We start from the raw sequence: 13,628 nt of genomic DNA, 5'->3' as shown, positions 1-13,628 counted from the left end.
AACTTTAAAAAACATAGCTGCTAACCCTAAATCTATTAAGGTTACTTTAATAAACTAGCTAAAGCTTAAAAGTCCTATATTATTACTAAATCTAAATAATTACTTAAGTTTAATCTTACTATAAAACTAATAGATACTTTAAAGCCTTAATCTATTTTTTTTACCTCTTTTATTACTATCTATTAAATAAAGTCTTAAGTTAAATATTTAATTAAGCCTATAGCCTTTTATAACTTAAAAGCTAATAGTTTAATTAAACCTTTTATTAAGGCAGCTTATTATAATAGTTATAATTAATAAACCTATTATTATTAAAGATATATTATATATATATTATATTAAAATAACTAAAGGAAATAAAAAGACTATTAAAAGAATAATTTAAGATTTTAAAGCTTACTTTTAGGAAATAATTATTAAACTAAAATTATAAAAGCTACCTATTTAAGGTATACCTAATTATCCTTTTCTTTTAACTTTAAGGACTTAAATTATATTTATTTCTATAGGATTAATAAGACCTAATTAATAAAATAATATTTAAAACTTAATAGTTAATACTTTTTAACTTTAAACTTAATTAAATTAAATTTATAATAAATAGATAGTAGTAAGGAATTAAAAGTAATAGGAGGATATAGGTATTTATTAATATAATAGAATAAGTTATAAGTTTTATTTAAGTTAGAATTAATTAATTAATTAATTAATTATAAAAAGACTATTAAAAAAAAAGGACTTATTATATATATATAATTACTTTTAATAAATTACTTATTTAATATAGTTTTTTAAGTATAAAGGTATATATTAAAACTATATAAAGACCTATATAATAGTTATAATAAGCATTCTAGGGTAAGAGGTCTAGCCTTATTAATAGGGTTAAAAGGCTATTTATAGTAATAGATATAAAGAGATAGATTTTCCTTAATATTTTAATTTTAATATACTTTTTTAAATAGAATTTTATACTTTTTATCTTTATATTTAATATTATTAAACTAATTACTTAATTACCTATTTAATAATAAAGACCTTATTTTAATTAAACCTTTATAGCTATATGCATTTAGCTTATAATTAAGGCTATTAGAAATTATTGTCTTTTTATAGTCTTTTCCTTATTGTTGCTCTTTACCTTTAAAGTATAGTCTTTTAAGTTAATAATATATAAAGATATTACTTAAAGGTATTTTAAAAAGTATTTATAAATATATTAATATAAAGCTATATAATTATCTTTAAGTATATATTAATAAATATATAAATCTTAAATCTTTAAGCCTTAAGCTTATTATATATATTTAATAACTAAATAAAGTTAGGCCTTAAGGGGATTTACCCCTTATAGTAATAATTAATTATATTTTATTATTTAATAATAAATTTAAAATAAAATTCTTAATATATTTTATAAATCTTATATTAATTAAAAATAAGTTATTATTAAAATATATAAATATAAAGGTATATATAACTAAAGGTAATAAGCTTTATACTTTATATAGCTTTTTATATAAAGAACTCTTAAAGCTTTTATTTAGCTATAGTAATTTAAATATTATTTTAATAATAAAATAGCTTAAGCTCTTTTTATAAATATTTAAGATCTATTTAAGTAATAATAAACCTTTTAATTTAAAGCTATAATAAAATAAATTAATTATTAAAGGCTATAAAGAATAGCTTTTTAATTTATTATTATAAATATTTAAAATTCTATATATACTTTTTAATTAATAGGCTTTTTTTATTTCTTTAATTTATAGTAAAATATTATATAGTTAATTTAAATTTAATAATATTTATATAAAAGTAATAATATATTATTTTCTATAAGTTTATTTTCCTTTTTTTATTATATAATTTAAAGTTAATATAAATTAAAATCTTTATAAAGTTATATTATTATAAGTTTTATTAATAAAAGTTATTAAATATATATAAAAAGAAAATTAAAGTAAAGAGAAAATACTAATATATATATAAATATTTTTTTTTCCCTTACTATTAGCCTTATAAAGCCATTAAGCTATTAACTTTATATATAAAGGCTTAAATAATAAGGCCCTTATAGTAGGCCTATATCTTAAAGGTTAGAATTTTATAAGGTTTATTTACCTTAATAATATAATTACTGCCTTAATTAAGCAGTATTAATACTATTTATAGGTCTTTTAGTAGCTATATTAACCTTTTTTCTTTACCTTAATTAAAAGATCTTTAATTAACCTATTTAACTAGGCTAAGTTTATTATAAAGTATATTTCCTAACCTAACTATTAGTTATAGTTACTAATATTAATTATAGCTATTAATATAATATTTATTATATATAAGAGCCTAAAACCTAATTAGGGCTATTATATAATTAATTATAACCTTATTATAGTAATTAAATTAATATTAAATTAAGCTAAAGGTAAAAAATACTATAAGATCTATATAATAGCTATAGCTATTATAAAGAACTTTTTATTAAAAAGCCTATTAAGTTTAATTAAAATAGCTATTTTTAATTATACTTTAATTAATTTAATTAATTATATAGATTAGGCTAATTTAAATTATTAAGTTTATTTAGTTTAACTAGCTAAAGAGCTATTTAAATTAAAAAAGCTAGAAAGGGCTATTAAAAAAGGCATACTTTTTAATATAAAAGAGATAGCTTTTTTATTTATATTAATAGGCCTAAATTTAGCCTTATATAAAGAGTGGCTTAATAATATAATTATTAAGGCTAAATATATATATTATATCCTTTTAGTTATATAAAATTAATATATAGATTAAGCTAGTTATAGTCTAAGACTATAAGAGTAAAGGGATAAATGCAAGGTAATAGCAGGGTTTAAAGGTTCTATTAAAGTTAAAATCTATTATAAAGGAATTAGGTTAACTTTTATATAAGTTAGTTAGTAAAAGTAAAATTAACCTCTATTAATTAAATATATATATTTAGGCATATAATTAATTAACCTTATATTTAAGAGCTATAAATAAAGTAATATTAGTAAAGAAGTAGTGAGTTAAATTAAGGATATATATAAATATAAAATAAATTTATTTTAAGAAAAGAGGTAATTTAATATTAAATTAGCTTAATATAATATAGTTAATAAGCGAGCGTTGCAGATAAGTAAGTATTGCACTTTTCCCTCTTATATCTTACTTCTTATTTAATTAATTAGTTCTTAACCACTAAAGATATCTTAATATTTAGATAAAGCTAGAACCCTCTTTACCCTTTAGGCCCTTTAAAATAACCTAAAATTAAGTATTTAATATATTACTAAAATATATAAGATTAATAAATACTATCTATATTGCTGTTAGTATAGTATTTAATTATAATGCAATTCTATCCTAAATTTATAAAGACTATTTAATCTAAAGGAATAAATAATAGTTTAATTTATTCTTAACCTAGATTTATAAGGGTTTCCCTTATAATTATATTTTATAGAAGAAATAGCTAATTCTCTACTAGCTAATTATAATATATTACCTATTAGTAAGTGCTAGGCTTATAACTTTATAAAGTAATAATTAAAGCTAAAGATATATTTATTTTAAAGATATAACTATTAAAGAGCTAAATATAAAGATCTAACTATTATTTATAGCTAGTTTAGGCTTATATAAAATATAATTATAAAGTATAATATCTAATTAAATAATATTTAAAACTTTAATAAGACTGGCTTTATAATGGGCCTTATTATGGCTAGAATGGCTATTATAGGTTTAAAAATATAAAAAAGGCTAAAATTAGTATAGCCTAGAAACTAGAAATAGATTACTGTAATCCAGGCAATTAATATAGAAGGTTAAGTAATTATGCTATTTATTATTAATGCAGGCTAATATTACCTTACTAATTAATATTAAAAATATAACCTCCTACCTAATTAGGTTATTATAATAAGTTAAAATAGGTAGATAAATAATAAGCTAGGTCTTAAGTAGCTAAAGCACTTTAATTAGTTTATAATTAACTAATTAATTAATTATTATTATCTCTTAATTCTTAATAGTTATAAAAGCCACTATTTAGCTAATTTTAAAAGATATTATAAAGAAAATAAGATTATTATACTCTATATACCTATTTATATATTTTATTTACTTTAGCCTCTTAATATTAAGTACTTTAGGCCACTAAAAAAGGCTTATAGCTAAAAAATAAAGTATTTAATTAAATACTTTATAACTTATATTTCTAAAATTAAGTTCTTTTTTACCTTTTATATTATATTTAAAGCTACCTCTATAGAAAGTAATATCTAAAAGGGTTTTAAAGGAGCTAGGCTTACTTCTTTTAACCTAAAAACTATAATCTTAAAGCTTAATATATAGCTATAGACCTTAATGCCTCTTAAGGAGGCTATTTAACTATTAACACTATAGGCTTTAAAGACTTTAAAGATAGTTATTAAGGCCTAATTTTAATTTAAATACCTTAAAAGGTAAATTAAAAGGCATTATAGTAACTCCCTAAAGTCTATTATTAAAGCTTTAAAGTTAACTATTAAGGCAATAAAGGCAGTTATATATAAGGTTACCTTATTAAGGGCTAAACTTTATAATCTTTAAGATATAAATAAGATATTAAGCTAATACTATAAGGCAAAAAGGACTAAATTATAAAAAAAGAGGATTATAACTATATAGAAAGTATTATAAGTAATTAAATAGATAAATATTAATATATAGATAATAGCTAAATTATTAAAAAGTAATAATTAAAGTAAATCTTAATAACTAGGCAGTTAGTGCTATAGTATATACAGTAAAGGCAGTTATAATATAAGGACTTATTAAGTAATTCTTAAGTTATTTAGGGAAGAATTTAATAAATAAAAGCCAGCCTTTTTAAACTGCAGCTTAAGCTTTTAAGCTATAAGTTAAAAAGGTTAAGAAAAGTGCAATACTTACTTATCTATAACGCTTGCTTATTAACCACATTATATATATTTATATTTAACTATTTATATATAAATAAATAGAGTTATAATTAATATATAAAAGTAATTATAATATAGTAAATTGTTATAGGCTTGGGCTTTGCCTAAGCCTCTATAAGGCTATATAACTTAGGGGTCTGGTCTAGACCCAGGCCAGAACTTAATAGTATATAAGGAGAGTTGTCAGATTGGGAGAATGAAATGATTGCTTGTATCTAGGTAAAACCTCGGCAAGATGCTAGAAGTTAAGGGATTTAGATATAGAATTTCCCCTCTTCTAGAAGAAGGATAATACATAAGCTTTCTAACAATTAAGAGTCTTATTTGCAAGAAAAACTACTATAAGTGTAACCAAAAAGGAAAGCCTAGTGCTTGCTAAAGATATTTAGAACGATAATTAATCAGATAATTAGGCTTAAATCTAGCAATAAGTAGATTAGCTGGTATAAGGCCCTAAAGGTCAAATTAAAGAATAAGGATCTATAGGCCTATATTGATCTAATAGCATCTAATAAGCCTACCTTTAAGGTAGTTATACCTATACCTTCTAATATATTGGCGGTAAGATAGCAAAGCGCTATAGTTGCCAGAGCGGTAACTACTATAAAAGTATTATCTTTATTAATATAAGAGATAGCTATACAGAAAGTCAATCCCCCTATTATTAAACCAGATAGAAACTATACTAAATATAAAATATAGACTTAATAAATACTATATTTTATAGAGAAAGATTATTAAACAGTCACTATAATAAAGGCAATATATAAGATATATCTAAAAAACTATAAGGACTTAAAGAGGAAAATATCTATTATTTAAGATTAAATGCTAAATACAGTAGATAAAGAGATTATAAGGCATTATTTTTTAGAAGATAATACTTTAGTGGAATAGGTTTAGTCTCTCTATAATAAGTTCTTCTTAACGTAAATAGAGTAGAAGCAGGAGGCTTACTAAGTATATAAAGAAGTCTTAGCAAAACCTATATACTATAGATATATAACCTATAAAGGAGTAAGTAACTGGCTTAAGCAATAGAGGACCTTAATTAATAAAGCCTAAGATATAGGCCTGTAAGAGGCTAAAGAGGCAGATTAGTAGTTTCCTAATCTTATTATAGCTTTAAGGTTAACCCTACTAGAGTTATAGGCAAATGCCTATAGTATTACCTAAATAAATTATATTTAATCTAATACCCTATCTATTAATATAGTAGCGGTAGATATTTGGCTAGTATTAGTATTATAGCTAGATATATAAAAAGCTAAAGTAAGCTATAGAGCCTTTCTAGTTAAATAAGGGAAAGAGGCTGGAGAAGATTAAAATACCTTAAGGAAGCCTAGGCAAAAGGAGTGGAAAGGAAAGAAGCATCCTCACTAAGGACCTAGCAAAGATAAGGCAGGAAGATATAAAGCATATAGACTAAGGTATACCTTATTAAACTGCTTTTATACTTTTCCTAAGAAGGCCTATATTAGGTTCAAACCAGTATAGGCTCTTACTAACTAGGCGCAGAGAAGGATAGAAGAAAATAAGGAAGGTATAGCTAATTGAATTAGGAAGCTGAAACTAGAAGGATTAGCCTAATTACATCTAGTCGGCTCCGCTTAGCTAAGTGCAGGCCTAACGGTAGCTAACCATTACCCTTTAAATAAAAGTGTATTATTAGATTTAGGAGTAACTATATATATATTTAGGGATATAAAGTAAATAAAGAACTTTAGGGTAGCAGCCCTTAGGGACTTCTTTTAGTTAGGAGTAATATAGGTTCTAATAGAGAGATATAGTAAAGCGCAAATTAAACTTAAGTTAAGTGACAATATACTAAGAATACTGTAACTTTATGATATAGCCTTATGCATTATATTAGCCATAAACCTAATATTATTTATTAAGTTAAGAAAATAAGGAATTTAGTGGGATATAAGCCTAGGAAATAATTATTTATGGCGTTTAGATAGAAGTAAACTCGGTAAGGTCTTAGAGATTGGAGGGCAATAAGTACTTAAATATAAGCATTCTCCTTAAGACCTAGAACTAATATAAGCTAGACTAGCAGTAAATACACTTCTTATCCCTCTAAAACGGCATATATATACAATATAGACCAAGAGAAAGCCATTAAGAGGTAATACCTTAATATAGTACCTAAGGTTAGGCCACTTAGGGCCAGAGGCTCTCTAATGCCTAGCCATATCTGCAAGAGAAGTATAGATAAAGTTAGAGATTCTAATAGGAATACAGTAAATAACTATAGTTAACTATAATGCATATAGAGTGGTAAAAGCTTGCTAACTGGTATGCCATACTCCTTAAGAGTTAGTTCAAGTTATAAGTCTAGGAGATTAAATAGCTATAAACTTCTACTCTATATTACCAGAATATATAGGCTATAGTTTAGTATAGATATTTACAGATAGAATATTAGGGTTTACCTAAGACTATTATATAACTAATTAGATAATCCTTACTATCCTCTTAGCACTAAAAGGCTTCTTAAATATAATAGAAGTATAGTACTTTAAGAAAGTAAAGGTAATTAAATGTAATAATAAGATTATAATAACCTATCTATAAATATATATTAAGATAGTTTAGTAAGGAATATAATATAAACTATTTACTCTAAATATATAGGCTTAGAATAATAGTGTAAAAAGAGTAGCTGCAGTTATTATCTAGAAAAGTAAGGCAATAAAGGTAGGTATAAAAATTCTAGAATACCTCTAGCTTAAATTAATAAAGGCAGCCACCTATCTCTATAACTATATGCCATTAGTTTAAAAATAGCATAAATCACTATATAAGATATTCTACTTAAAGTGTATAGTTAAGCAGTTAGTAAAACTAGACCTATTATACCTTAGAGCATATAGATATAAAGCATTTACACTAATAAAGGATATATAACTGTAACGTAATAGATTGTATTATTAAACCCCTAGAGGATGGATTAGATACCTAGTAGGATATATATTAAGTAATTCCTATAGGATTTAGAACCTATTGAATAAGGAGGTATTCTTAATGCAGGATATTACCTTTAATAAATATTAGTATTTTGATAGAAATATGGCGACCCTTTGAGATAACCTATAGGCCGAAGACCTAGTGGTAATAGAGAAATGAATTAAGGAATTAATCTTACTTTAGTAAATTTAGCCTAATCTATAGTAGAGGTATCTAGTAAATAAAGAACTAAATAAAATTACTAATAAAAATATAGAATTTATAAGCCCTAAAGCCGATAACTTAATAAAGATAGGTAAGGAATTAGAATTATATATCTAGTTTAGATTTAAGCTATTATTAATACCTCTAGAATTATCTCTATTAGGTTTCTTCTATATAATAGAAGATAACCTAAAGGTAAAGAGAGGTAGTGAGCCAGTAAGTAGAACCCTTGCTAAGATGTAAGTAAGAAATTGTATTCTATTTAATATAGCATTCCTGGCAGGGATACTATAGTATAAAATATATATAGGCACCTAACGGAAGACTTAAGATTATAAGAGTTAAGAGAGTCTGGCTAGCTTTAAGAACTTACTAGAGGGAGGGAGCTTACCTTAGCCTCTAAACTAATCTAATGCAGGAAAGCAGGAGGCCTAAAGGGATAGAATAAGCTCTACACTAGGCAAGGAAAAGGGGCCCTATATCGGTATATATTAAAAGCTCCTAGAGAGGCTCCCTAACTTACATACTAACATAAAGAGTTATCTATACCAGGATATAATCTAGAAGGCAGAAGAAGCTTATTTAGAGAGCTATAAACTCTCTTAATTATAAATAGAAGTAGCTAAGACTACAGTAAAGGGTCACCAAATACTTAAATATCACTAGGTATATATCTACAAGTTAGATAAATATAAAAGATTCCTAAAAATTAAGGCAAGATTAGTAGTCTAGAAAGACTAACAGGCAAAGGATAGCCAAGACATATATATAGCTATACTAGCCAGAATATCTTTTAGGGTTCTAATAGCAATTGCGACCAGATTTAACTATAAGATACTCTAGTATAATGCAATTAATATATTTATATAATCAATATTAGATAAAGATATATATATAGAAATGCCAATAGGTTACCAAAAACCTAATATAGTCCTTAAGCTATAAAAGGCATTATATAGACTCTAAAGGTCACCTCTTTTATAGTAAAAACACTTTAAGAAAGGTCTATTATATATAGGATTTTGCTAAGTACTCGGCAAGGACTGTTATTAGGTCTAAGGCAATATAGTATTTTTCTTCTATATAGATAACTATATCCTCTGCTACCTAAAAGAATAAGAAGAAAAGGCAAAAGATCTAATAAAGAAGTTATAAGAGATATATTATATTAAAGGAGGCAAGACCCTATAATAGTTCTTAGGCATTAAGGTCATAAAGGACAGACCAAACCGTCACCTATAGCTCTCCTAAGCTATATATATTAATAAAATGTGACAATTACTTCCAGACCCCCTACCAAGATATAGAGCAGTTATCCTAATAGCATAAGAAGAGTTATTACTATATACCAAATTATTAAGCCTAAAAAGCATAAATAGTTACTAATAGAAAGTAGGTACTATTATATATATTGCGGTAATAACTTGCCTAGATATTACCTTTATAGCTAGCTAATTAGTAAGATTTAACTAAAACCTAGGACTATAATATTATAAAGCGGCAGATAGAGCACTATAGTATCTTACCTAAACTAAAGACTTAGCCCTTTAATTTAGAAGTGATAATAACTCTTTAGTTAATAGGTTACTGGTAGCCTTAGATATAAGCTTTGCCGATAACTTGGTGGACCGTTAAAGCTTACAGGCCTTTATTATGTAACTATTTGGAGGAGTAATAAGCTGGCAAGTAAATAAGCAAGATACTGTAACCACATCTACTACCGAGGCAGAATTACTTGCCCTATTACAAGCAGCCAAAGAGGCTATCTTTATAAGCCGGCTTATATCCTCATTATAAGTCAATCTAGAAGATAAGATCCCTCGGCAAGGCCCCGCCAAGCCACCGAAGGTAACTATCCAATACAATAACTTACAAACTATTCAACTAATCAAGGAGGAATTGGTCAAGCTGCGCACAAAGCTACGACATATACAGATCTACAACCATTAGCTAAGACAAGAAGTAGCAAATGGGACAGTAGATGTAATATATACCCCATTAACTCAGCTAATAGCTGACAGCCTAACTAAAAACCTTACCAGTAAGAAATTCCAAAATTTTCTTAAGTAACTAGGGCTTGCCAAGATCACAGCGATTAGACGGCAGATAGAAATCATTTCAGATTAGGTCATGCAACGGAATGGATGCCCAAAAGATTTAATTTAGATTCATTACCCCCGAAAAACCACTAAAGTACAGAAGGGGCGAAGCCCCGGCGAACGCTCGCGCAACCAACGCCAACCACACGACAAAGACCAGAGAACCAAAAACCCCCAGCCAAATTACTTAGGGGTGCGGGGAGGCTCGGCGGCGCCTCGGCGACGGGCAGGAGTAGACTGGCTGGGACGACTGACAGGAGTAACGCCAGCAAAAGCGACTGGAACGTTAGGAACGGGGTTATCCGAATGCTCGTCGAGCAGAGCACGAAGAGCCGGCTTGGCTTCGAATGCAGACGGGAGTTCATCGCAGGTCCCCTTGCCCTTAACAGGGATATCCTCGCAGGTATCTAGGCGAAGGATCGCCGAACGAAGGCGGGTTGCGGCAGAGACATTGCGGGCGTAGAGGGGCATCGCAGAGGCAACCCGAGCGGACACTTCCTCAGGAGTAAGTTCGACACCACCCTAGAAACAGGTTAGCCGAGAAGTCGGAAAAGCCTCAACGAAAAACATACAGAAATAAGGCACTAGAGTGCCTAAAGGTCCCAAAGGGACGCAATATCTTAAGACTGAATTATAGCAGCCAGAATGCTGCCACTACTAGAGGCAGGGTTATGCATATAGTTAGTAACTACTTGCCAAGCTGCGCCGCAAGACTTAATTGCAGTATAGGCCCGCTAGACCTAAGTAGGATTAAGTTCCTTATCGGCAAAACGATCCTAGAGGCACTTAATTGCCAGGTAGTAAGCCTAGACTGCGCTAAAGTACTTATAAGGAACCGGCAAAATATCAGCAAAGACCTAGCAATCGAGATAGAGAAATACATATAGAGCCGCACTTCTTTCAGTCATCAGCACAGAAAACACAACACTCCAGCAAGAGGCCGGCATAGCATCAGAGAGAGAGATCGCAGTAGATATTATAGATACAGTAAAAACATAGGATCTCGCCGGGGGACTGATTAATCAGCTAAACCTCCAGATCGTAGACAAACTCTTAGAGAACATTTATATAGAAGTTAATATAAGATATAGTGATAAAACTATTAGAAATTATAACTAAAGAATTTCAAAGATAAGTAGATAAGATATTAACAAAAGCTTGCCGAAAACTAACAATTTTAGTGAGGTAGAAAAATATAAATACTAAAATCTAGTTACCAAGACAACATAAGCACAGACCACCCTATAACAGTCTACCAATATCTTACCAAAGCAATACAACACAATACTTAAATCTTTAAGACCAGCATATTATTATTAGAATTGTTATACACTAAAGAGGGGTGTTAGATTAGGAGAATAAAATAATCGCTTATATCTAGGTAAAACCTCAGCAAGATGCCAGAAGTTGAGGGATTTAGATACAGAATTTCCCCTCTTCTAGAAGAAGGACAATACACAAGCTTTCTAACAAGAGTTCCTTAAGGAATCTCTTTCCTTTCTTTAAGTTTAATAATATCTATATTGACGTCCTTTTGGTTGCAGCTAAGGAGCCAGTCCGTAACACTTATATAGAAATTAAAGATAAATATAAGGTAATAATAGGGTTTAAAGGTTTAAAGGAATTAAGTTAACTTTATTTATATAAGTTAGTTGGCAAAAGTTAAATTAACCTCTACTAATTAAATATACATACCTAGGCATGTAATTAATCAACCTTATGTCTAAAAGCAGTTAAAGTAATATTAATAAAGAAGTAGTAGTTTAAATTAGGAAAAATTAAGTTATATAATAACCTATTAATCTTAATATGGCTAGGCCTATTTTTATTACTTATATAATCCGATTTTTATTATATAATTATAAAGATATCTTCCTTCTTATAGAAATATACAGAAGGTATAAATCTACTGCATTTTAGGTTTTAGAACAGTAAGCCCTATGGACTTCTATATACCGCCGTAGTGACCCAACTGCCAGAGCTCTCACTACGGCCCCACACCCCGCCATCCGTCCCGCTGTGGAAACCAACCGAACCTCAACATCAACAAACAAACCATTCACGATACCTCAACATCCTTCAAAATGGTAGCTGCCCCTTGCTCTAAGCACTTCAACCCTAGCTAACACTTTCAGAACAAAGACTCATCCTTCACGTTCGTTCACATGCACCGCTCCCGCGACGCAGACCTCTTCGAGGACTTCTGCAAGGACAAGCTCCCGGATGACGAGATCTACGTTCCACCCGTTCACCAGCCCATTAACCCGGAAGACGAAGACGACGTCGTTCCGGATCAACATGCTGCGTTTGGAATTCAGCGTGCTACTCAAAAGTCGAAGGAGCCAGCTTGGAAGGACCTAGGTCTTTCGGAGCTCATGAACAAGGGTCCTAGTATTGGAACTGGTGGAAAGCCGAAGGGCTCTGGGAGTGCTCTGCCGCGATGAATGGGATACACATTCTTGTCACTGATTTTTAAGCAAGGCGTTGGGCGTAGAATGGCTATAGAGAAGCAGCATGGCAGCATGGTTCAATATTAACTCAGGCATGATATCACATCGCCAAAGACACAATTCGTCTCTATCAAATTCAGCCCATCATAAAAACTCCAAAACTCCATCTTGATCACCTAGTTCTTCCCCAAGAATCCTTCCCTCTCCAGTACTTCCGGTCTGAACTTGACGAGAAAGACCGTCTTGCCAGGCCACATATCACCCTCTGCAACTGTATGCGCTGTAACTTTTGCTGGGAAATCAGCTCCGTCGCAGACACCTTCCACAATACCGGCTACGTAGGCAGCGCAGTTCAGCTGGCTCATTTCTTTGGGAACGCTGATGTATTGGTTCACGAGAGGTTCGTTATCGATGATCATGTATTCCTCTGGTGTTTCGGGGTTGGCGGATTTCTCGAGTCGGTCTGCTTGACGGCCGAAGAGGTGCTGCCAGATATTTTGCTTTATGAAGTGGAGAAGGGCAATGATACTGAGTGGTCGGGTCTGCGTACGCGCTGGTTCGCGGAAGAGGAGAAGATCGAGGAGTTTGAGACCGATAGAGTGGCCTTGAAGGTTAAGTCTGCACACAATTAGCTCCCGCACTCCATAAACAGGGAGGATACTGCACGTACCGCTGTTCAAGCTCCTGAATGCCCTTGACCCTTCTCTGCGCATACGTCACCATCTCGCCAAACAGATACGCAAAGCTCGCCTGGCTCAGCTCGGCCGTCTTGGTCCTATTCAACGGGCGACTGTAGATATTCTTTCCATTGCTGGGGTATCGCAGGCCAGGGTCTTTGCTGCCGCTTGGTGTAGGCGTTGGCGCCACGGTGTTGGGGGGTTGGAGGTTGCTCATGATGGGCTGTGAGGCTGTCGCTGGAGCATTTCGCAGCT

The 13,628-nt window shown here is 29.8% G+C and overlaps 3 protein-coding genes; 1 reads left to right on the top strand and 2 right to left on the bottom strand.

The window, feature by feature from the left end:
* Nucleotides 1-10,429: 10,429 nt before the first annotated feature.
* On the bottom strand, nt 10,430-10,717 carry FFUJ_13109 (uncharacterized protein; the record flags this gene model as incomplete). Its single annotated transcript, XM_023575755.1, has 1 exon — nt 10,430-10,717. One exon carries the CDS (start codon nt 10,715-10,717, stop codon nt 10,430-10,432), a length of 288 nt encoding a protein of 95 aa, XP_023429017.1.
* Nucleotides 10,718-12,411: 1,694 nt separating this feature from the next.
* Nucleotides 12,412-12,690, top strand: FFUJ_13108 (uncharacterized protein; the record flags this gene model as incomplete). Its single annotated transcript, XM_023575754.1, has 1 exon — nt 12,412-12,690. One exon carries the CDS (start codon nt 12,412-12,414, stop codon nt 12,688-12,690), a length of 279 nt encoding a protein of 92 aa, XP_023429016.1.
* A 182-nt stretch (nt 12,691-12,872) lies between these two features.
* FFUJ_13107 (related to SPP30 protein) lies at nt 12,873-13,590 on the bottom strand (the record flags this gene model as incomplete). XM_023575753.1 has 2 exons in its annotated part: nt 12,873-13,314; nt 13,367-13,590. 2 exons carry the CDS (start codon nt 13,588-13,590, stop codon nt 12,873-12,875), a joined length of 666 nt encoding a protein of 221 aa, XP_023429015.1.
* Between the last annotated feature and the right edge of the window lie 38 nt (nt 13,591-13,628).

Source organism: Fusarium fujikuroi, chromosome FFUJ_chr04 (genome assembly GCF_900079805.1).
Source record: "Fusarium fujikuroi IMI 58289 draft genome, chromosome FFUJ_chr04".
NCBI lineage: Eukaryota > Fungi > Ascomycota > Sordariomycetes > Hypocreales > Nectriaceae > Fusarium > Fusarium fujikuroi.
Note: the sequence above shows the minus strand (reverse complement) of the source record. Positions and strands in the feature narration are given on the sequence as shown.